At 39.8% G+C, this 24167-nt stretch overlaps 1 protein-coding gene across 2 annotated transcripts; it reads left to right on the top strand.

Moving 5' to 3' along the window:
- Window positions 1–1309: 1309 nt before the first annotated feature.
- Window positions 1310–24062, top strand: atf6b (activating transcription factor 6 beta). 2 transcript variants are annotated; one of them, XM_075449193.1, is made up of 17 exons: window positions 1310–1620; window positions 6448–6527; window positions 9880–9961; window positions 11116–11175; window positions 11274–11353; window positions 11600–11810; window positions 13130–13294; window positions 13787–13956; window positions 14470–14649; window positions 15442–15524; window positions 16504–16710; window positions 17848–17955; window positions 19083–19182; window positions 19396–19466; window positions 20058–20157; window positions 20262–20346; window positions 20520–24062. In XM_075449193.1, exons 1-17 carry the CDS (start codon window positions 1548–1550, stop codon window positions 20816–20818), a joined length of 2154 nt encoding a protein of 717 aa, XP_075305308.1. In that variant the 5' UTR covers window positions 1310–1547; the 3' UTR covers window positions 20819–24062. The 2 variants fall into 2 exon arrangements, with proteins under 2 accessions (XP_075305308.1, XP_075305309.1); XM_075449194.1 differs by having other exon boundaries at window positions 19399–19466.
- Window positions 24063–24167: the final 105 nt, after the last annotated feature.

Raw genomic sequence — 24167 nt, forward strand, 5'->3', positions numbered from 1 at the left:
TACCTCTAACAGCACTTCTAACCACTATATGTGTATCTTCAGAATGAACATAGCTCTGAACCAATTCTGTCTTTTCTTGCTGGACGATTACAAATTTTGGGGCGAGTATGATTATCTTGGTTTGATCTCCCTGTCGAGGTTTTTGCTTTTTGTTTCAGTTTCTTATGTAAGCTGCCTTGAAATCCAACTAATTGTAACATTTTCTGTGACTTTTCTTTGTCAGAGATCAGAATCAGATGCAGCTAATGGCAAAGAAGTTTTCTGGAAGTCGGACAGGCTGCAATCACTCACAAAACAAAGTTGTAAAGCAGAGGAAATTAAACACAATTTACATGATGTTCCTTAAATTCTATATTCTAAAACACAAATATTTACACCCCCCCTTCTCAAAACTGAGAAGTTATTGCAACAGTGGATTTTCTGCTGACTGTGTGCTTGACACCACTGGCTGCTGTTTACACAATATTTGCCCAAAGGATGGTTCCTCCAAAACATCTGGAATACTGCAAAATAAAATGAGGTGTGTTCAGTTTTTTAATCTTTTCTCCTTGAATAATAACGATAACGATAATGGTTTCAGCACCAAGAAAAAGAAAAAATTTTGGGGGACTCTTTCAATCTTGGGTCCACTACCAAAGCTCCAGGGAGCTTCAGGGCTCAGTATCTTAGCCGTACTTAGAACTTCACTCTTCTGAAGAGAGATCTCTGATGTTGTTCCTGGGATCTGTTGCAGCCTCTCTACCAGTTTGGGGGGTCAAGGCCCTTAGTGCTCCAATTACCACTGGCACCAATATACACCTATGAAATCATATGAAAAAATACTAAAGGAAATTATGTCATAAATTTTTTATATATAATATAATCAATTATATACTTATACATATATGTGTGTGTATGTATATTCATACATGCCAGTCTCCTAATTGAAAATGACACTAATCGACGCAGACCAGAGATATTGATTTTGTTATTAAAATGCTTGAATGCACGTGATTTTCTCAAAAATATTTTTTTTGTTTAAATAATCTGTCAATGGATAGATTGTTTGTCAATCTGAAAAATGATTTTGTTCATTGGTTAAACAAACCTGTCAATCAAAAAGCGACCATTTAATTGGACCGAATCACCTTTAAACGCTGTTTAGTTTGCGTGTCTTTAACAATAGGCTACCTGACTGCCCAATCGCAATTGTTGAGCCATCTTATTGGTCACACTCGTGGTCAATCACACTCATCTTTACCTTTATTGGCTGGTTTCTAAGAAGAGGGTGGGAAGCTTCTGGAAAAAGCGTTTCCTTGTTTGTCATATGCGAAGCGAAAGAAAGGACTCGTAGATCAACTGGAGAACGCATGAATATCACATTCCCCTACATGAACTCGACCCATTTGTTTGCATATGTTTGTAAATGATACCCATACCTAATACCACCGTGCTACCTTGATGCTAAAGCTAGAGGCGGTATCTTGCCAGTGTTTGTTTAGGTATCTGTTATCACGTCACTATCTGACTGCAGACTGCTTCTCTCCAAACACACCGCCTTTGCGGCGATGACTACGGATTTACTCTCTGATTTGGAAAGCCGATTCTTCGCTGATAACCTCCTGACGAGCGAAGACTGGGGTAAGTTTACGTTTAATCCTTCTCCAAGTGAAAATAAACTCAATTTAACGCCACAAAGGGTGTGATGACGGGTGTGTGGATCATCACACACCCGTGATCACATCGCGAGGTTAGCAGGGGCGTTCCAGCGACTTCACGGGATACTTTTCTTTCTCCTTTTTCCGTATTTCAAACATAGAAAAACGTTAATTTGGTCATTTTGTGTTGGATTTATCGTGGGACGCCAGTTGCACGCGGTTGCACTTGTGCGCGTGCTTCCTCATTCTGCAGACCCGGACATGCCAGTTTATCATCACGATGAGAGGAAACGTGAGTGCACGTTTTATATAACGTGCTGCCTAGTTAATTTCCATCATAACACCCGCTTTTTATTTGATGTTATTGACATGTTTTAGGTTTGAACTCGAGTTGATTAGCGGGTTAGGAAGGTATTTTCTAGCTTGTTTGTCTCTGGACTGCTAAACTCGAGTTAAGATGAAGGTACATTATTTCCTTTCTGACGTTTCAGTCAGAAACGTTATGGGCCAACAATATCTTATTGCAAGTGTATTATTATTATTAATTTTAAATAATAGTAACTATAATTATGATGTTTCCCAAAGCTACAGAAAAACTATGAAAAATACATTTTTAGAACAGATTTAGCCTCAACTATAGACAGGCATTAGTAAAATGTCTCTGGTAGAGTTGACTGTATAAAGATGTACTTGCCAACAATTTCATCAGTGTTTACTCAACGTACCTTTAGTCCCCAGAGAGGTAATTTCATGTTTTCTGCCACATACATTTGGAATATTTGTAAAGAGATATTTAAGAAGTTAACTTACAAACTCAATTATAGTTACTTGTCCATAAAATTATGCTAATTTGGAGCAAGAAAAAAAAAAAAGGTGAGAGAATATTATTTAGACCCCAGACATTAAGCAAAAAAGACAACAACCAACTTCACAACACAAAGGACAAAGCACCAAAAGCCATAAGTGGCAAAGAATCACAAGTGGAAAACGATGGTAACGGCTGCGCTGGAAGATCTTCATTATTTAACACTGAAGCTACATTTACACTGCAGATCTAAATGCTCAGTTCCATGGTGGTACACGTTATGATTTAAATGCGGCCGCCATCAGACTCCAGTGTGAACAGTCTATGGCCCTGAAGTGACCCGCATGCGCAGAAGAAGACATGACATCACATGCAGTGCGTTTACAGAAGTAAATATGGATGCTACATGTGTCAGTGGGTGTGTGTCAGTTCTTAAGCTGTTGTGCAATCGGAGCTGACAAAATTATGAGGATTTTAATTAAGTCCAAAACCTCACTTTCTTTTCACTGACTAACTCTATCAAGGCTTGTTTGGTCCATTGTTTATATTTGATCTTGCCACGTGCAGAAATGTGACATCTCTGTCACTTAAATGACATAAAAGTTGGATGAAATGCGACCACTAGAAACTGAAGTCGCTTTGAAAAACATCAGATATGGATCCAATTTAGGTCCATGTATGAAAGTGGCCTGAGTCTGATTAGGAAAAAAAAAAAATGGATTTGTACTGTTCAGACTATTGTAAAAGGGAAAAAAAAAGAAAAGACACGAGTCACGATTGGGGGGAAAAAAAAGTCGGTTTCGGGCCACAGAGCTAAGCTAAAGAAGCAACAATGGCACCACCTCAACTAAGAGCAGCCTACAGCTCCTATTATTTCACATATTCACAAATGTTATAATGTGTAAACGTGCGCGGCTCTCTATCTGACAATGTGTTAACATCAGCCACTTCCATCCACTTCTGTTTAAAGACACTGCTCCTTGTTTGTTAGCTTATTATGAATTCTCATGGCGAAACAACATGCTGCTATGAACTAACTAACGATCAAAGAAATGAGTTTTATGTGGCGTAGCTTCTACTCTTTCAAAAAGCACAGATGATGTGAAAAAAACATCACATTTTCCTTGAGCTGATAACTGCTACGATGTTACTATAGAACATGTTGAGCTTGTTGAACTGTCAGTGTTGAACTCAGGAGGGAGCAACTTTGCTCTTTCCTTCAGTTTAATTGGCATGTTTCAGTGAAGGCTGAGGAATGTCAGCAGAAAAGTTAGCTATGTTTGAACAACTGAAAGCCATCACTTCCATAGATTGGGCTTTTTTGGGGCAAAGGGCTTAAGTATGACTTTTGAGTAAAAAAGTCTATTACTTTATACCGGACTGCAGGCACCAGCTCTACACGCCCGGATTAAACTGCCCTGCAGACTGGTTATTGCCGCGTCTCAGTGTCTGAGCCTCCATTTGAGGTTTTAGTCAAAAAACGTGTTATCTTTGAGACTTATTGCAAGCTTATTGCAGGCTTATTGCACGCTCTTAACGCTTCACTAGATACATTTCCTCTTTTGTTCACTGTTGACCCACTCTGAGTGTTTTACCTAAAAACTCAAGCAGCGGATGTTAAACAGTGAGATTAGTGAGCTCTGCCACCTTTTGTGAATGTGTCCACACGAGACAACCGTGTCAGAGCAGCAGCAAAAGCTTTTCCAGAGGACACATTTACAATATATAAAGACAGAAAAAGAGGTTAATATTTATATATATTTATATGCATCTAAATTTATTGCTAATAATTATATAAGAATATGTATAATTTTTTTTTAACATATTTCAATGAAATCGAATGCATTTTAACTGCGTGTTCACAGCTTTGTAGAGTTGTTTCCTCCATTAAACAGCAGTGTTTCCTAATATTGTTTAAAATAAAATGTTTATGTACACTTGATATTTCTATTTTCCATATTTAAAATCTTTTGTATAGTAGTGAAATTATAAAAAACAAAGTCTCAATGCTCCAATGCTGAATATTTTGGCCAGCTGACTTTTCAAAACTTAGATTTTTATGAAAATGGCCGATTCTCAAGTTTGAGTTTTTTTGGCTTGATATTTGATTTATTTTTTATTTTTCAAGTAATTGCAGTTTAATCTGCTTTAAATTGAATATTCAACTGTTGCTGAACTGTTTGAATTTTAGTGTATGTTAGTGTATTTTTTTAAATGACATTGTAATCTGTAGGATCTTAAGAAATAAGCACGTGTAGAGCAAATCTTAGCTGCTCCAAAATGTGCTTCTGTAAAACACCTGATCTCTTGGATGAGAACTCATAAAAAGCTTCATCGTCCTCTTGTTTGATTCAGTTTCATAGTCTGGAGGGCAGCTCATCAGAACATGCAAGGCATGATGGGAGAAAGAAGGGCTCAAACCACTTAGATTTCCTAGAACGGAGGCATTGAAAAGAGTTGAAACTATAAAACAGACCGAGTGCGTCACAGCGTGATATAATTATTTAATATGTGCTCAACAGACATTATGAAGGCTTATCCAATCTGAGATGTTACACAAATCTATGTGCTGTTTTAAGTTGCTTTTTGTGTTTTGTTTTGTCCCGTCAAGGAAGAAAATGCAGATGCCCCAAAAACTCAAACACACACTCGTAACTTTGGGAATATTTGTGTCACCTCGCAGATCCCTAAGTGTTGGAGTCTGGTTTAAATGCTTTGAATAATATGGGAATCCTCACTTTTCCCTTTTTTTTTTATACGTTGTTCTTTGAATAAAGTATGATGTCATTATTTGGTCAAGTCGGCAAACGTCGCCTCTGTTTATTCCATGGATTTTATTATTCATGTGATCAGCCATGTGAGTAAATGATTCGCTGCAAAATAACTGATTCTCATCAGGTGTTTCCATCTGTCTTGATGTGCATCAATTATTTATTTATTTTTTTAAAACGGCAAAAAACCATATCAAGAAAATGTAAGAACTCTGAAAGAAACATGGCTTCTGATACTTGAAGAATTTGCAGTCATAAACAATCGAAGCTGAATGAGGACATTTTTCGAGGTTAAGGTGTTGCAGATCTCCCAACTCTTGTTGTGTCAGTGCTCTTTAACATTCATTAACACGTTCCCCTAACTAGACATAAAAGCTGCTGCCTTGGAGCGTTATACTTTAACAGACTGATGTGTAATGACAGCAGCTACTTTCCAAGCAACAACCAGCTCTTACTAAACGTAGCCTTAGCCGTAACTAGCTCATCGTAGCCTCTGTGTGTGGGACAGCAGACTTGCAACAGCTGTTGCATTCAGAGGGTAAAGTTGGGGTTTCAGATTGTGAATATTGGGACGACATATTGTTGATGCAACGCAGCTGAATATTATTCAGCTTGAACTATGTGAACAGATCCAGATGTTTGTGTTTGCGGTACTTAAGTTAGTTTATTTCCTCCTTATGTTCTAAATGTTGCACAGCTGCACATCACTAAAAATGACTTTAGAAGATTGCCTGTAGTTCTTGTTGAGCAATGGAAGAATATTCTAAAAATAGACTCGAATTCCTCATGGAAATATCATATTTTGCATTTATTTGTCTACTGAGTCAATCAATTTATTTTTGGAGGTTTTGAACAAAGAAAGATCAAAGTTTATGTTTAGAAGTTAGGTTTAACTGTTGAGTATAATTAAGTGACAGTTAATCAAGAACCTTAATAGACGGTGTTAGAAACTGTTATGACTTGCAGTCCTACATTTGTGTTTATGACTTGTATGTTTCTTCTTGTTGGTACTTATCAGTTGCAATGCCTGTGAGCAGGGGAATTACTCCCTAACCTCAAACTTGAACATGACTATTTTGCATATTTTGAGTCACGCTTCTGATCTGCTTCCGATGTGTCCCAAAGCTGACAGTGTACAATACTGCTCTGTTCCCCGATGAGTTACAATATTTGCTCATCAGTTTCTTTCTCTGCTTGTAGCTCATATGTTGGAATCCTGTTTTCTCCTCTGCAGATGCCTGCCTGTACCAGTGCGAGAGCATGGAGGAGGGAGAGGACGGAGACTTCGGCCGAGGGTTGAAATACGACGCATCGGTATGAACTCGAACCAAAGTGTCTCTGCTCACTGCTCTGGTTTCTCTGCAGGGCTCGGAGTGTGACTGACACCGAGCATTCAGCATTCAGACAAATTTTCACACGCATTCGAGTTAAAATACACTGTCATTTTGATACTTTTAAAACTTTAGTGGTTATCTGATAAGTTAATCTTTTGATTTCCTTAAAAAATATTCCTGGGGGATAAAAGCTCACAAATGCAGCATCATGTGACTTCCCTTAACTATTAAAACTTTAGATTTTTTTTTTTTTTTTTTTTTTTTCTAAGCCCCATTTGCATTTGAACAAATCAAAGCTATTTAAAGTTGGCATTGCCAGGATTTTTCTCGATATGAACCATTCTCACAAAAACAAGACTGAAGCGTTTTTAACTTATTGCTGGGAAAACGGCACTGATGGTTGATCTATCCAGATGACCTTTTCAGAAGCTGCTGTCTTAAACCCGCCACACGTAGAGCGTGGATAATAAGTGTAAGGCTATTTTCAAAAAGATTTTCTTCCGAGCGTGAAGACCTTTTGTCAGCATAGACGACGGTGCAGGAATAGCAGAGGCATGTTGGGTCATTGTCCTGGTCAGCATGTTGCAGAGCTGCTTCCTGGTTGAAGCTGCAGGCTAACAGGATGTGCTTACTGATGGACCCAGAGAGGAGCTAAGAAGTCAAACAAGCTGAGGAAGTTTATCAACTTTTGAAGAACCAGTTTGGCGCTCAATTGTTTGACTGAAGCCTTTTTCAGATGAACTGTTTAACGTCTGCACGGCGAACATTATAAGGGCTGTCGTTTAGGTTCACTGAGTACAAACAGCTTCATAAAGGCCCTGTCACACTGTTGCGTATGAGAGAAGCGTATGAGTTGCGTATGAAAATTAATCATACGCACGAAAAGTCCTTGAAAATAAAGAATGACTAGCGTATGAGTAGCATATGAACTGCGCATGCCCAGCGTACGTTTCAACTCGCCTATTGAGAATGAGGAGTCACGTGACTCCGGTCGGTCGGTCGGCCATGTTGGCAGAAGACGCTATTGGTTGCCAGGGGCAACGCCATTAACTCAGCAGCCTTTCCACATTGCTCCATTATTGCAGTAGACGACGCGCTATCAACATCTCTTGAGACATTCATCTCGATCATGCCTCCCAAGAAGCAATCGTCGTTTGCCCGGGCCCTGGGCCGAGGAAAAGGCAAAAAAACACAAGAATCATTCTCACCCAAACCTGCTGAAATGCCTGATGCACCTGCGGCTGAGTTACATGCTTCTGAGCGATCAAGATCCCCAACTCCTCCTCCTGACCGCTCCCGTGAATCGTCGGTTGCCTGCCGCAGGCTATGAATACGCTAGCTGTACGGTACACCTTCATGCCAACATATGGCAATTTATGTCCAGCGTTCTCGACCTATCAGTAACGTACCTATATCGTACCTCTAGCGTATTCAGCGTATGCCTAGCGTATGCTTAGCGTATTAACCATACGCACAAAAGTTTTGAGCATGTTCAAAAATGTATTTCTGCCTCAGCGTATGCCAACGTATGCCAACGTGCTTGAAACGTATACAATCTATGCCTAACGTTCCCCTGGCGAATGTCAGCGTATACCAGCGTATGAGTGATAATTTTCATACGCTAGTGCCATACGCAACAGTGTGACAGGGCCATAAGAGCCATGTTGTAAAATGCTCCAGAGTTCTAGTTACTGCTGCTTCATAACAGCCTTGTGTTTTCTTTCCTTAAGTTTGCTCCATTTGATTTAGTTGTAGCTTATCACTTCTCCCAATTTAAACACTGCTTCACTGAGGCTCCCCTCACTCTGCTGTTATGGTTTTGTATTTTGCCATCAAACGCTGTTGATTACAGTGCAATTTAATTTCAGTACATGGCATCAGCATCATTAGTTCCACTTTTTTCTGTTTTAGTCTCCCTTTTTGGATCTTTTTTTTTTTTTAAATCTTTTTATATCTCAGTGATATCAGCAGTTTTTTATTTGCTGCACTCTTTTTAAATGTTAAACTTGATTTTGTTCCACATGAAACGCCAACCTATTTCTCTTATTTGGCAGCCACTTTTTCCAGATTTGTCTCACCCAGTAGTTGTTGGCTGGCCAAGCTTATTGGCAAAACCAGGCATCCATCTATTCTATATATATATATATATATATATATATATATATAAGACCCGCTTTATCCCGCTGAGGGCCACGCGCAGCTGAAGATAAAACCGTTCACCAACATCACCAGAACACAGTTTGGGATTAACCAAGTAGCTTCACTCGTTTCCTGCTGATTTATAGTAAGAAATAACAAGATGAAAAGAGAGATGTTAGATGAAGAACTAAAGATGGCATATATGGCTAAGCAGCATAGCAGCGCAGTTGGTCAGGGTTTTTTGATTGATGCAGCTGGAGAAGCTAATGAGGATGTTCTTGTCCCTTGTCCTTGCCAAACGACCTCAGTCTTTCCGAGAAAGTGCAGCTGTGCTTTGCGTTACCACCTGCTGGGTGGTGCTGGGTGTCCAGGTCAGATTATCACCTGCTTGGACACCCAGGAATTTAAACCTGTTTGTCCTCTCCACCTCAGCCCCTCTGTTGTGTCCTCCTTTCCCTCGTGTCCAAGATCATCTTCTTGATTTTACCCACAGTGAGAAAGAGGTTTTTGTTGTTGTTGCACTACATTGGATGACTTGCCTCGTCACTCCTGTATGCCGTCTCATCACCATCAGTAATCCAACCAGAGACTGTGGTGTCATCCGCATGATAACGGATGGCGCTGTCCCCCAGTGAGGCACCTCGGTCATAGGTGAAGAGTGTGTAAAGGATCTGAATGAAGGCAATCTTGAGGGGCAGCAGTGTGGGTCTGCACTCTAATTGAGATCATCTTTCTGATTCTGACACTCAGGAAGTCCAGCAGCCACTCACAGTGTGGAGGCCTCAGGCCGAGTTAGCAGCGTTCATTTGTGAGTTGGTTTTAAAGGCTCAACTGTAATTAATGAACAGGCAATTATGGGAATTGGCTCTGCTCTTTGATTTAGATTTTAAAGCGTTTGGCAACATCTTGTTTTTTTCCCCCTAAATGTTAACCTGTTTATCAGGCTTAACGTGTTTTTCATGTTGCTGCCAAAAAAATGACAGCAACATGAAAAACACGTTTTCCAACCAGCAGCAAACACGGATGATGGGTCAGCAGTTAATCGGGCTAATTGTGTTACAGTTGGTTAAGTGAAGCAGGTGTGCGCGACACACGCACACACACGCACACACACTTACACATGATTGCTAATCCTGAAGTTGTTTGGACTTGTTTTCCTTCTGACTTCCTCTCTCTGTCCCACCCCCTCACAGTTCGACAATGACCTCGTGCTCACCCTCGATCCTGACAACCGCACATCGCCATGGAGACATCTTGATGAAAACCTTCTCACAGGTACGGACCGGGCAGCCAACCACGGCGCTCACCTCGAAGCGCCTCGGTCAGCGGTTTTTGGTTTCTCCTCAAACGTTTCTGTAACACGAGACTCTTCATCGTCCATGCTGCATCAGCGGCTGGTCGAGCCTGAAACTCCAGCCATGAGTAGTTTCTGAGCGCAGAAATGGTGTCGGATCCCACACCAATAAGTATTTTTGTTGTTGGGATGAACATGTGTTGTAGATTAGAGACGATTAGGAAATAATGAGGAGAAAATCTCGCCAATTGACTCATGTCAGCGTGTTAGTTTATTTCTTGATGTTTTATGACAGACCAATTCCAACTGACAACATACATTTTTCAAACTAGACTGGGTCAAGTCCAGCTCAACTCCGAAATGAGCTCCATGCTGTAGTGACACAAATCATTTGGCTTCAATTCACACATATTTGAAGCTGGTTTGTTTTCTTGTTGTGGCATGAAGACAGATGCTACATCTGAGCAGGCTTTCTTTAACCCAGTCGGTGCATTTGTCTCATGGTTGTTTTTTCAGCAATGTCTGGGTTTAATTCTGGATACTTTATTTTTGTTTTGTTGAGCTTGTCTTCAAGGAGCCTCGCAGCCAACATATCTTACAAGTTACTAAGTATGTTGTGTTGTCATTTGTCTATCTGTGTGAAGAACATGCCTGCGGACACGATCTCCTGGAATGTAGCTGTTATTTAACAGTGTTTGCTGTGCACCTGTTTGAGGAAAACCTGTTTTGTTCCAAATTATTACTCACCCCTACTCTGCAGCATCTATTCATCATGGTGCAGCCAACATGTTGTCAAACTTTTTGATCAATATATTTTTTTTATAATTCACTTATTAGTTTTGTATTGATTTAAGAAGAGGAAGATTCTTTGTCCAAATGAACATTACAAAGAACGCTGTTTTCTTCAGGTTATTCCCTGTTCTGGGATTTGTCTTTTCCACCTTCAGGCTAAATTGTTCTGTATTTTTTTGAGTTCTTTAACATTTGGTGAGTGTAAATAGTTGAATTTAAAGATGAATTTGTGTTGAATTTCTTTAAATCTAGTCATGGTTAACTCCAGGGAACTTGTTGAGATTGCCCGTCTGATCGTAACATCTGCTTTCGTCTTCATTCTTGTGTTTGCTTTTTTCATTAGGAGACACATCTGTGATCAAGAATGAAATGACGATAACGGAGCCGTTACCCGTGGAGATGTGTAAGTTCACATTGTGCTTTGGTTTTTTTTCTTTTCTTTTTTTTAAATTGGATTTTTGCACTTTTAACCAGCTTTTTCCTGGATCGTTATTTGTCCAGTGTTCCAGGTAAAAGCGGAGCCTCCTTCTCCTGCGTCCTCGCTGGAATCCGACTTTTCGGCATCGTCCCCTGACCCACAGGTGCGTTTGTTGTCATCGAGGAGCACTTGTGAGCAGTTTAAGGCACATGAATGAAAGCCTTTTATATTTCTCTCCAGTAACAGAACTGTCCTATTGTTTGTGCATGTTACTTCACAACCAGGAAAAAGAAGAAATGATTTAAGAATTAATTGAAAATTATAATTTAATCGCAAGATTAAGATAACAAGAGGCAGACAAACACAACTGTCCAACATGCCACCGTCTCACTGTCCTCTCTACGCTTAGATCACAGTTAAAGGTGAAAACCCTCCGACTCCTCCGTACATGTATGGAGACGTGCTGTCGCCTCCGCTGGGAACAATGGAGGTAACCGTGGCAACGACGGGAGTCCCCCCACCACAGAACCAGATTCCTACAGTTACGCAGACGCAGCTACAAACCCCGCTAACGACATCTGTCCCGGCTGTCATCAGTGGAATTCAGACACCGGCTGCAGGTACGCTGGTTCAGCCACTTTGTCAAGTGGAACAGATTCAGCTTTTTTCTGTTAATGTTGCAATGATGCCAGTGCAAATGGTTCAGTCTTTTCTTGTTGTTGAACAGATGTTGCTTTTCAGCTGATTTTCAGCTCAGTTTAATTCTGTGTGGAAATTCTAGATGTGAGGCATTTTTTTTCTCACCACACTAATGTGTTGTGAGCCGCAGGGAGAGAGAGCGCTCAGTTTACCAGTCGATCTGCGTTCCAACCCTCAGCTATTGTGGCTTTCTGTCCCTGGAGACAGTCACCAGACCCAGTAGATGGATTAAAAAGTGTGGGAACTCCTCTGGAGATGAAGGGTGTCTGTTAACTTAGAACAGAGAGGGAGCCAGATAGATGCATTCATGCAGCTCCTGAGTGTTTATTTTAGTGCCAAATTAAGTTTTTAAAGATGTAGTTTTAATATTCCCGATCATTTAGCATTAGCCTGGCTCACTGAAACCTATTCAGTTAAAGCTCAACTGATATTTCTTTGGCTAACATCACGCCCGGTACACTTGGGTAATCCTGGAATTTACTCATTAACTAACTTGGCGGGTTGACTAAATGTGGCGGGTTAACTTACGTTTACTATCAAGCAGTTTGTACATTTTTCTCAGCTGTTTTCTGGTTATTTCTTGTGTATACCTGTGTTGGTTGTGGATGAATTTAGTCCACAGTTTGTTTCCCATAAAACCAACAATTTCAGCAAACATCACTGAATGTCGGGACATTGATGAAGGCAATCTGCTGTTTTCAAGGAAACTGTGAAACTTTACATGAAAACACCAACTCTAAAGAATCAATTTATTGATATGTCTTTCTTGTTTTCTTTTTCTTTCAAAGAAACTTAAATATCATCACTGTTCAGTCACAATTACTCCTGCACAGACCCGACAGCTCCAACAAAACTCCATGTCTGTTTGTTCAGCATATGCAAATGTTACAAGGAGGAAAATCTCTTTTGGTTTATTTAAATATCTTTGCATGTATGCAATGTAGTGCTTCCAATTGTTTTCATAACATGAAGTGGTTCTATTGCTTGAGTTTTAGAGTGAGGGAGAGTATTGTCAGTATAAAGCTGTTAAAAAGGCTCAATATGTGGTCTAAAATATTCAGTAAATGTTCAATATACGGCATAAAATATTCAGTAAACGCACTACAGCATGCACAATAACTGTGATTAAAGTGCTGTCTGGTTAACAATCAGAAGACTCGCCATGAGTACATGAGTAATTTTGTGTATTTACATGTATCTACATGACAACAAAGCATCTTAATCTTAATCTTTCTTTTAGTCCTGCCGAGCTCAGCAACATTAAAGGCCAGCACCATTCTGAGCACCAAACCTCCCATCCAGCCCCGACCTGTGTGTGTCACCACCCTCCCCGTCCCCCAGAACACCGCACCAGCCAAGACCCTCATACTGCAGGGCCTGCCATCCATGGAGCAGCCCAGACCTGGTAGGGGAAGAGTGTCTCGATGGAGTGTTTTTCTCAAGTTGATAAGTGGCTGAAAATCAGCATTAATGATTAAGATCAAAATCGCTTATGAGGCAGATTCTGTACTGAAGTACAAGTAAAAATGCATCTACCATCATTAAAAAAAATCAGTTGGAGGATTTTCTTTCTTTCTGTTTTCAAGGCATCAAGCCTCGTTTCCTATTCTTGGTTAATGATCTGGTGCTTACTTTCTCATGTAATGGTTTTGTTTGTGAATTTTTATTAGGAAACAAAATCTAGTAAAACTGTAAATAAATAATTTACCCATCTGAACTGAAGTGGAATAAAAGTAGGAAGTGATACAACTCGAGGTGTACTCCACCACTTTAGCCAAGCTTGAAAAATCTTTACTGGGATGAAATGAGGTTGGGAAGTTGGTGTTTAAGCATACAGATTATCCAGCGTATGGAAACTGTATCTCAGGTCATCTTCTTGTAATCTTTTCTCCTTTAGTCGTCCTTTCTCCGCCCGTCTGCCTCGGTTCAGCTCCAGCCATCGTCAAAATGGAGCCCGTTTCTCCCAGCATCCCCCAGCACTGCTCCAGCCCCCCTGCCTCCACCACCAGCAAACCCATCGTCCCGGCGACCACGACGTTACCAGGCAACAACTCCAGCGACATCGACGTGAGTAGGCTGGATCCAATGACTCACACCGTTTACTGAAACACTAACGCTGCTGTCTTTAAGAGTCCCTTTACCCACGTCCTTTTTTTCTGTCAGTCTCATGAAACCATAACATTAATACCCACAGTCCAAGTAACTCAGTTCCTTATCATTTTTATATTTTTCTTATTGTTTTTATCCAAAAAAATTCCACAGCGGCAAGTTTGGCAACAATGATATAAGCTGTTGAGTTATATCATCCACTTGTTTACATTTTATGTCGTCCATGACTAGCTGTCCTTTACTCCGTTTGTTCTTCATCTACCTCGCCTTTTTTTGTACATCCTGCTCCTCCACTTTCTTCCCTCCTTCTTCCTTATCTGATGTCTTCCCCCGTTTGTATTGTTTTTCTTTTCCAAACATATTGCCTCTTTGCCCTGTAAATCCCCTCCTTCTACCTCATTTATTCTTTTTTTTTTTTTTTTTTTTTTTTTTTTTTTTTAATTCTCTTCCCCCTCTCCCTCCTTTATGAAGATGAAGGTGCTGAAGCGGCAGCAAAGGATGATAAAGAATCGGGAGTCTGCCTGCCAGTCGAGGAAAAAGAAGAAGGAGTATCTGCAGAACCTGGAGGCTCAGCTGAGGGAGGCCCAGCAGGAGAACGAACGACTTCGGAGGGAAAACCAGGCGTTAAGGGAGAGGCTGGCCGGGAAGGAGGTAAGGAACAGGAAGAGGGACTTAAAGTTTAATGACAAAGTTGTTCTTATGCTAACTGTCTTTATGTAGAACTTTTTGAAGGATGTGTAACACAATAATGAAAGAGTTTAGTGATCAATGATGGTAGAAGTGCTGATAAAATGCAAGTTAATTGAATGGTTTTATTTTTTAGCTGAAGTGTAAAAGAAAACATAGAGCTGATTATACTTGATGAAAACGTCAGTGTTGGATATTTCATAGTTATGGCTGGTTCATGCGACGTGAAAAATCAAGAGATTCTGGCTCCAGAAAGCAAATTATAGCACCTGAGAAACATTCATAACGTTACAAATATACAAGTTCACCCATATTCTAGATGTGTTTTGATCTTGTTTATTTGAAGGAGTAATGGAGGAGAATATCTTGGGTTGGGTGATGCTTGGACAATCTGATTAAACTAGATTTGCTGTTTAGTGAGCTGAAAAAAAACGAGTTAATTTAATATTATACCTCCTCAGACTTTGTAACCAATGCTGATTTATGTGTTGAAACTGATTGCACTGACCTCAGCACAGCTGCTGCTTATGAATATAAAACAACAAGAAGTACCTCGTCCTGTATAGTGATGATGGGAGAGAGAAGATCCAGACTGAGAGCACAAGGAGACAGATATGTTTCAACTAGTTGTTGAAAATCTGATCTGTGAATCTGTGATTTTTTTAAATCTGAGCAGATGAAGCACTTATAAGAAAAAAAGGTTTTTTTTAATTTTAATTTTTTAAAAAAAAGTCTGTTTTTCTTGTGTTGTTTCAGGGCAGCGACTCTGCCAATAACAAGAGAGCCGTGTGTGTCATGGCTGTCCTGCTGTTCATGACCTTCAGCTTTGGCCCTGTCAGGTATCCATTCACGGCTCCTCTTCTTTGACATGCTGCTTTCAATTCAAGTTTGTCCCCATAGATTTCTGCTTTCTCTTTTATCATCTAAATTTCCATTATGTTTTTGTGCACATAACCTTTTTCATTCATTTTTTTGTGAAAATGTTATATTTGAGTATTTCTGATCATACCAGTATCTATGGAAACATCCTGCCTGTCGATAAATCGTTAGTGTTTGAAAACGGGGTCTAAGCAGTTGTGGAAAAGCTTGGAATTCAGACCTATAGCAATGTATGGCATTGTTTTGAGGATGTTAAAGGGCTACATTTGGACAGAGAGCCGTATCAGTGGAACAGTGTGTTACTTACCCTGAAAACGTGCAGAAGCAGGTGGTGAAGGTCAGCAGAAGAAGGATTAAGAAAACACTCCTGGGCAGGGCACCAAAGTCTGCTTTAGATCTTAATCTGCTTATCCACATCCAAGTTGATTTGAGAGAACTGTCAGTAGCTCTAACAGCTATTCCTAATATCACAGTTATTGCATATCTTTTCACGACTGATAGATTAACAAGAATTCATGATTTAGAATGAAAGCTGATGAAATCAGGTTTGATCTGTTTAATCAGTCCAAATATGGAACCATCCAATGCTTGTTTGATCCAACAGACCAACCAGCTCCAATAGTTTGAATAGTTATACAATATAATGCGGGGAAGAACTGACATATGGTTGCCAATAAAGTCTTGTTCTTGGAAAGTAGGGCTCATTGACTCCATCTTTCTTCTGTTAAAAGCTTTGATTACGAAACGAGTGTTGAATTGTCATTAAAAGGTCTTGGTTAGAAAAAATTTGTTCCTTTGATAATGACTCTGCTGAACAGTGTTCTGATGCAAGAACTGTTTGATCAAAAGTAAATCACCACTCTGGAAAACCTACAAAACAACATTTGTATTGGTGAACAACTCTGGAGTTCTAACAGATTTTGGTCTTCATCTGTGCAGCATCACAGACCGGAAGTTGTCGACAGGCCTACAGGAAGACGTGGTCTCGTACACAGGAAGACGGCTGCTGGAGATCGAACAGCAAGAGGCGGCAGCTCAGCCACACGGAAAAGTAGAAGACAAGACGGAGACTGAGGAGGACGGAGGAGACGAGCGATGGAAGAGAGGAGAGACGGAGAAGTACTCTCCAGAATCGTATCAGTTCAGGTGAGAGGAGTCCGATGTCAGACCAGCACACCCAGACAATTTGAAGCCGAGAGGGGTTTTAAAACAGGATTTAAGCTGAACATTTCTCACAAAGTTCTTCCTGAACTGTATCCTCATTATTTACAGTGATAAGTCCTTTTTTCTGTGCAATATTAAAAAGCGACACCCACCAAGAAAAACCAAGCTAATTTCCTCATGTTTTGTAAGTCATGGGTTCTATCGGTTTGGTTTTCTTTGGGCAGTTGGAATGTACTTTGGTTGATTTGGAGTCAAGATCTGGGGTTCATTTTTGTATTTGAGCTTGTTTAAATTATTTTGGTGACTTTTAGACCCGCCCATTAATCAGACAGATTAAGAACACATCAGGGGCTCTTTTTTGTTTGTCAAATGTCCGGTGTGAGGACAGGAGGTGGTCGTTGAATGATTTCTTTTTGACCACTTTTAGATCTTGTTAAATCAAAAATAAGTTAACTTTAGTTTTCATCCAAATTGTAAGATTTTTTTTTTGTTATTGTTTTGTTCATATTTTTTTTTGTCGTCAAAAATAAACTACATATATTTTTTTAACAATCAACTGAAGTGCGTGCAAGAACAAAACCACCTGCTGCCACCCACGGCCTTTGTTGGAAAATATAATTTGGAAACTTAAAAAGGCCGCGACACCTCAGATGTTGAGATATATTCACTTTCTCATCGTCCGCTGCTGAGTGGGAAGCGAGTTGAAGGAACCAGTCGGCACCTCTGCAGCCTGTCATCACACATTGAGCCACCGAGACAAAGCAGCAGCTAAACCTTGCCGTCAGCTTAACCACGTGATGAACCAAACAGTCAACATGCTCTGAGGAAATTAACTATTTAAGGTACTCAAACTGTTTCTTAGTGTCTGTCTCGAATGTGTTCTCCCGCTCTTCTCGTAGGGGGAAGTTGATACATTTACTTGACGCTTCAGCCCCTCGCCTGAAATGCATGTTAACAGAGACCTTTAGCCGAACTGGTTCTTCAGCACATCACTCAGTTCCTGACACCTTGAACAATGAGTTTCTCTGCAAAAGATTCCCTAACTGCATTTTTACTTCTGTACGTTGCTGTATGCCCTTGCTGTCCAATACTTGAATTTGAATCCCTGTTGTTGTGCAGAAACCTGAGTGACATGTTCAGTGACATGAAGGACCTGGTCCTGCAGGACATTGACCGTTACTTCACCTCCTCAGACTGCCGGCAGTTCAACCGCTCTGAGTCTCTCAGGTCAGTCAGGCTCAGTTAAATACCCTCACTTTAACAAAGGTTTGAGTAATGCTTTCTGATCCCTGCTCATCTCATCTTCCTCCAGCTCCTTTTAATTATTATATTTAATTATATCATTTTCCATTACGTAATGTTTTCATCATAATTCAGTTTGTACAACATTGGGGGGGGGGGATACATACCATAACTTAGAAGCCAGAGAAAATGTCTTAGCCTAAATCGTTTTATTCAAAGGAAGCAACCGATTAAGCAGCCTAATTGAAAAAGGTATGTTGCCACCACACAGATGACCACGGGGGAGTTTCAGGCTGTTGCACATCAGTTTAGTCTCCCGCAGCTTGTTTGTTTCTGTTCAGACCGCTGAACAATAAATGACTCACCGCAGGCTAACTAGCAGTAATTCAGAAGCAGCTGCAGATTAAAGTCTTTTACAGTCATGTCATTTGACAAAATCAAAATGAAGCCTGGTCACTACAGGATGTTTGGCTGTACAGGCGCTGTACATGTCTGGGTTTGTATTGGCTATTTCGGCCTTTAAGATTAGTTACACTTCCTGATTATCTTGAAGGTCAAATGTTTTTATTTTATTTTAATCAGCAGTTGGTAGTACTTTCAGCTTGTACAATACTCAAAACAAATGCAGTGTAGATCATGGCCTCAGGCTACAAACAGGATCTGTCCTCTAGAGGACCACTATTGCTAAACACCAGTGTTTGATGGGTAAACAGTTGGCTGGTGTGGGATAGCATGGGGTGACTGCATTATAGGCATGCCGCCTTTTCCGACATGGGTTTAGGTTTTTATTAATGTCTAATCAACTTCTGAATTAAAGTAGAAGGAACTTCTAACTTCTGTAGCAGAGTTTAGACTAACTCGTTGAAGAATAGCTTTGTTATTAAACCAAGAAGATGGAGATGGGGAGAAAAAAGGCTGCGTGCAGAGAACACAGTAGATATGAATAAATATATATATTTATTCCCTTTAAACCTTAGTGACAATAAAAACCATGCAAACAAAACAGGGCTTTGTTTTCTGTGTGTGTGTGTGTGTGTGTGTGTGTGTGTGTGTGTGTGTGTGTGTGTGTGTGTGTTAAAGCTGAATAAACCGAAGCATGTCTGTGTTCACAGGCTGGCAGATGAATTGAGAGGTTGGGTCCATCGACATCAGATCGACCGGAAGAAGTCTGGAGGAAAACCAAAGGTCGCCAAGAAAGCAAAGATCACCCAGGTGACAAATTTTAATCTTTGTCAGATGATGACTTTTTTTTTTTTATTAAACTTGTCAATTAGAAATCCTTCTGGATAGAGGTCTGACTTTTAGTTTTAGTGAGACACAGCAATCAGCGTTTATGCATGCATTAAATACTGATGTCTGCAGTGATGTTGGTTATAAGATTTGATGTATTTGTATTTACTTTACCTATCTTCCTGCCTTCTAAAGCAGAAAGCTCAGCTGAGGAAGACGAACTTCTCCAGATATCTGCCGATCCAGGCTCACCGCTCCATAGAAAGGTGCAGACTGCACGCTATAAAAAGTCTCCTGATGGTTCGTCGTCACAGAAAATGGTGTTAGACAAGTTTAAGTGGTCATGGATTATGGACCAGCACGGACTAATTAAGCAGAAGTAGTAGTACATTTTTATCAGTCGGCACAATGATGCCGGAGTAAGGGGGAGGAGTTAATTAGCAGACATTAAGTACAGGCGCAGGAAGTCAAAAACGCTCAAAAGATGTTTGATATGAAAATCGAAGGTGCTCCATTTGTTGTATTGTGTGCAAAATCTCACATCTAAAGCTTTGACCATGAAATGGTTTTAAAATCAACTCCTATGAATTGAATTTTAATTGGCTTCAATTGGGTTGTATCTTAAAAAACCCTTTAGATGACATCCGTTGGGATGTGGAGCTCTGTGAATAGAACTGAGCTGAATTGAATGTTAACTGCTCATTTTTCTGTGGCATTGCTCCAACAAACCAGTTTCATTCTGAAAGTGTGTATCATGTATGTGATTTATCCGTGAACGGATTCGTTATCCTTCAGTCTGACGTCAGTAACGACCATGACGTTTCTTTTCTCTCACTCACCTCGTCTTTGTTCTGCAGTCAGCTGCAGATGCTCCCTGGTCCTGAGGTCACCTACACCGACTTCATGGACGCCATCGATCGCAGAGAGGACACTTTCTACGTCGTCTCCTTCAGACGGGTATGACATCACCAGCCTCAGAAAGCTTGTTTGTGGTTGTGGACTCGAGCTTTTAGAGAGAAGGTATTAAGAAAGCAAAATGCTTCCTGTGTTTCTTCCTGAAGGACCACCTGTTGCTTCCTGCCATCAGCCACAATAAAACCAGCCGGCCCAAAATGTCTCTGGTGATGCCGGCCATGTCCGTTAATGGTGAGTCTGCCTGGAAATCGAAGCATTCAAAACTATCACAAAATCAAAAAGTTGTCACTTACGAATCTGGAAACACCAACTACTTCTTTTTTTTTTCCCTGTAACATTTTCTTAAAAATGGCCGTTACTGATGAATTTTTGTCTGATTTCCGTCTCCTCCTCTTCCTCCGCAGAGAGTCTGTATAACTCGTCTCATGGCTACGAGATGATGATGCAGGTTGACTGTGAGGTCATGGACACTCGAATCGTTCCCATCAAGTCGTCCGCTGTCCCGCCTTCTCTCCGCGACCCACCCCCTCCTCCCCCGTCCTCCCACCACAACGCCCACCACCACAGCAACAACACCTCACTCCGAGGGCGGCACCAGCACCACCCCTCGTCCTCTTCCTCCTCCTCATCATCTCCGAGGCAGCCTTTACCCGCCCGCAGACGGACACCTGAATATTTTATCAGCCAGTCAGAAGGAGTTTGAAGAAGCGTTGCCATAGTGATTGTAGCAAATAAAGGAGGGAGATGAAGATGACTCTGATGGTTCAAGACTGTTTGACAAAGAATCAAAGAAAAGTTCAAGAATAATCTCAGTGACGGTTTGTCCTCGAGTACACATCTCTGTACTGAAGCTACTACTAAGAAGGTGAAAACTACAAAAAAAAAAAAAAACTCTTGTACTTTTAATTAATAATTTATGCATTGAATGGCAGTGATGTGACTTAGAAAAGAGCTTCTACTAAAAATATTGTCCTAACGTGTACAAATGTATCCTAAAAATGAGAGTCCGATGCAGACAGGGCAGCACATTGCACTTAGAAATCGTGCTTCGTTTTAATGTTTAATAATAGAAATGTACAGTGTGACTGAAGAGTTGAACGAAAGCTGTCAGTGTGTCAAATGTCTGAAACGGTCAGCAAAAGGACTTTCTGGTTTCCATTTTGGCTGCTTAACAAACTCACTTATCGTAGCTCCACAAAAAAAGAAGAAAGGATGCTGACAGTCGAGATTTGTTCTCCTCCAGTTCCCTGAGAGAGCTCAGTCACGCCTCTGATACTAAAATCATCATGAGATTAGTCTCTTTATTGCAGATTGTTCAGCAGCCTTCAGGAAGTACAGTTTGATGGTTCCGCTCTTCGTCAAAGTCTCTGTAGAGTTTGTGTATTTGTGTTATTGTGGCGCTTTTTTTTTTTATCTACAGAAGCACACTGCTGTCACAGAAGAGAGAACAAAAAAAAGAAAAGTATATCATTAAGACCTCTGTATCTCAGGTTTTGGCACTTAAAACTACATTGGCAGAGTTTAGGGGATGATTTGGGAGAGTTTTGTTTAGCAGACTAGAATTTGTCCCGTACAAATAAAACAGACAAGATACGCATCCAACATAAGATCACAAATGTCTAAAAATGTTTAAACCGCCCGTCTATTTTCCCAAAAGAGTAATAAGAATAATTAAATTGGAAAAGAGAAAGGACTCAAATGAACATAAAAGCTCCTGTTTCTGTTAGATTCTGAGATGCAAAAGTCATAACAAAATGAAAGCTTCCACATTTTTTTCCCCCTTTTCTTTCGTAAGTGCAGTGTGTTTCAGTTGAGAGGAAGATGATAACATGTACTCTGATTTTCTGAGATCGTTACTGACAGCTGCTGCATGATGGGGGATCTGTTGGCTTGAAGAAACAGAAACTTTGTTGACTCTGCTGCCTTTTAGAAACTGGGAAAACAAGAAGTTAAAAAATAAGATCACTTTTAATATAATTTTATATATATATATATATATATATATATATATATATAGCTGAAGAGATTTTTTTTTTTTACAGTGTAAATATGAGCCTGATTGTTTGATGTGTTTTGTTTGTTCTTGTTTCGCCAACAGATGTGTGACTGAGTAAATATCAGCTCATGTATTGACTTGGCTGTTGCTGTACTCAGTTTTAGAAGTTTCGCAGGAACAGTTGGTTCAACAGATTACATAATTATGGTGGTAACTGAAAGACTGACTCATTTGACTGACTATTCAGCTAGTTTAGCCAATTTATTTGTTGAATACATCTTTTTTTTTTTTTAGGGCAAAGTTCCAGTATTCGGATCCGGGTTCATTTTGACCAAAGGATAAACTGACTTGACTCGATAACAAGAAACTACAACCAACAAACCAGCAAAGACATTCTGCATTAGACGGACACTCAGTTGATTTTTCTTTCCTACCAAACACAACCTAATTACATATATATTTTTATCTCTTTCAGCACCTAAATCAACTTCAGAAGCTCACAATAATCCTTCTTCGTGTGCCAGCTGTCACATTTAATCTATGTTTTGTTGTTTTTTTACTATTTAATAATTGTAAATATGATTGTAGATATTTTGTTTGTATTTGTCACCTCTTCCATTTTTTTTTTATACATTTCTCCAAAACAAAGTTTTTTTTTTTGCATGTTTGGCTTCATGGACCAAGCAGCTCCACTCGCTCTGTGCTCTTTAGATGATCTCTCCTGATGAAATGACCTGTTCTGTTGTGAAAGACGATTACTGCTCGGATATAAACTCGGTAATTAAGCCACTTTGACCCGGCACATGTGACCCGTCTCTGTACTTTATCTTAAGCTAAGTGGTCGTAGCTTTTCGTGACCATTCAGACAAAATGGGAACTGCAGAGTAAACTGTTGCGTTTCCCAGAATGCCGAACTATTCCTTTGACTAACCTCGTTCTTGTTATTAAACAACCTGTGGAAACCCAAATGACTCAGCCAAAGTCTAATCGTCATCCTTTGTTGGAACATCCCTACACACAGTTGTCATATTTGTTAATATTGTGTCTCCTGGTCTGCACATCCTGTAAACTCTGCTGCATCTTCCTGGGTTATTCTTTTTACAATCTTTTTCAATTTTTTTTATACTGGTTATCGTCATTTTTATGTAAAGGAATGCATTGATGAAAACTGAACATGAAGTGAAATGTGTGGGGTTTTTTTTTTTAAACAAGGGGGGTTCAGGGAACACCACTGTTTGGATTATTAAAGGTTTATATGAAGCTGTGCTGGCGGTGAAGACAATATTTCTGTTGACTGTTGATTAAGAACTATTTTCAGTAAGTATTTTTTCTCAGAGTAGAAATGTCGCACATTATCAGAGTGTCTTTATTACCCCATCACTACTATTATTATTTTGATAAGGTGCTTCGGCTATAAAAAAAACTCATCCATTAACCTTGTTGCTATGCAGGATGAACATATATCATTGCACAAAGAGACAAAGCTCTAAAAATGTCAATAATAGAAGGAGAATAATGCGCACATATCATTTATATGGAGCGGAGGACTCCCCAGTCCTCTTTTAACAGTTTATATTTGATAATGAGATGTGGGTGAGACAAATTATCTGGGATGTTGTTGTAATTAGAACAAATTTTTCTTTTTTTTTTTTCTTTTTTTTTTCTTGTAACGACACACAGCTAAAAGTCAGAAGACTTCATGAATCTGAAATGTCCTCATTTAAATTGATTCAAAGCAGGATTCTAAACACTTTTAAAAAGAGCCAGCAACTTGATTTGACCCAATATTGTATGTTATCCACTTTGTTTTGTTATTCTGTTCAGACTTTTAAAGATAACGTTGAAATATGAACATCGCTGCTTTAGTCTGAAGTGACTTAAAGTAACTGTGTAAATACATGATATGTCTTTTTTTATTTAAATGGAATAAAAATCATAAACATGCAAATAATCTTTGAAATTTACTGCTGGTGACATGTTACCTTTGAGGTGTTGGGTAGGATACAGGCATTGGAGAAATGCTCAGCACTGGAGATTTTTTAACTTTACACAGCAG

The sequence above is a fragment of the Odontesthes bonariensis genome, chromosome 18, assembly GCF_027942865.1.
Source record: "Odontesthes bonariensis isolate fOdoBon6 chromosome 18, fOdoBon6.hap1, whole genome shotgun sequence".
In the NCBI taxonomy this organism is placed as follows: domain Eukaryota; kingdom Metazoa; phylum Chordata; class Actinopteri; order Atheriniformes; family Atherinopsidae; genus Odontesthes; species Odontesthes bonariensis.

Bases quoted from the DNA above. Each gene is read 5' to 3' on its own strand.
- atf6b (XM_075449193.1), top strand. From the start codon at position 1,548: ATGACTACGGATTTACTCTCTGATTTGGAAAGCCGATTCTTCGCTGAT. The intron at 13,957-14,469 runs GTGAGTAGGCTG...TCCTTTATGAAG, and splicing joins ACAACTCCAGCGACATCGAC to ATGAAGGTGCTGAAGCGGCA. The intron at 14,650-15,441 runs GTAAGGAACAGG...GTGTTGTTTCAG, and splicing joins AGAGGCTGGCCGGGAAGGAG to GGCAGCGACTCTGCCAATAA.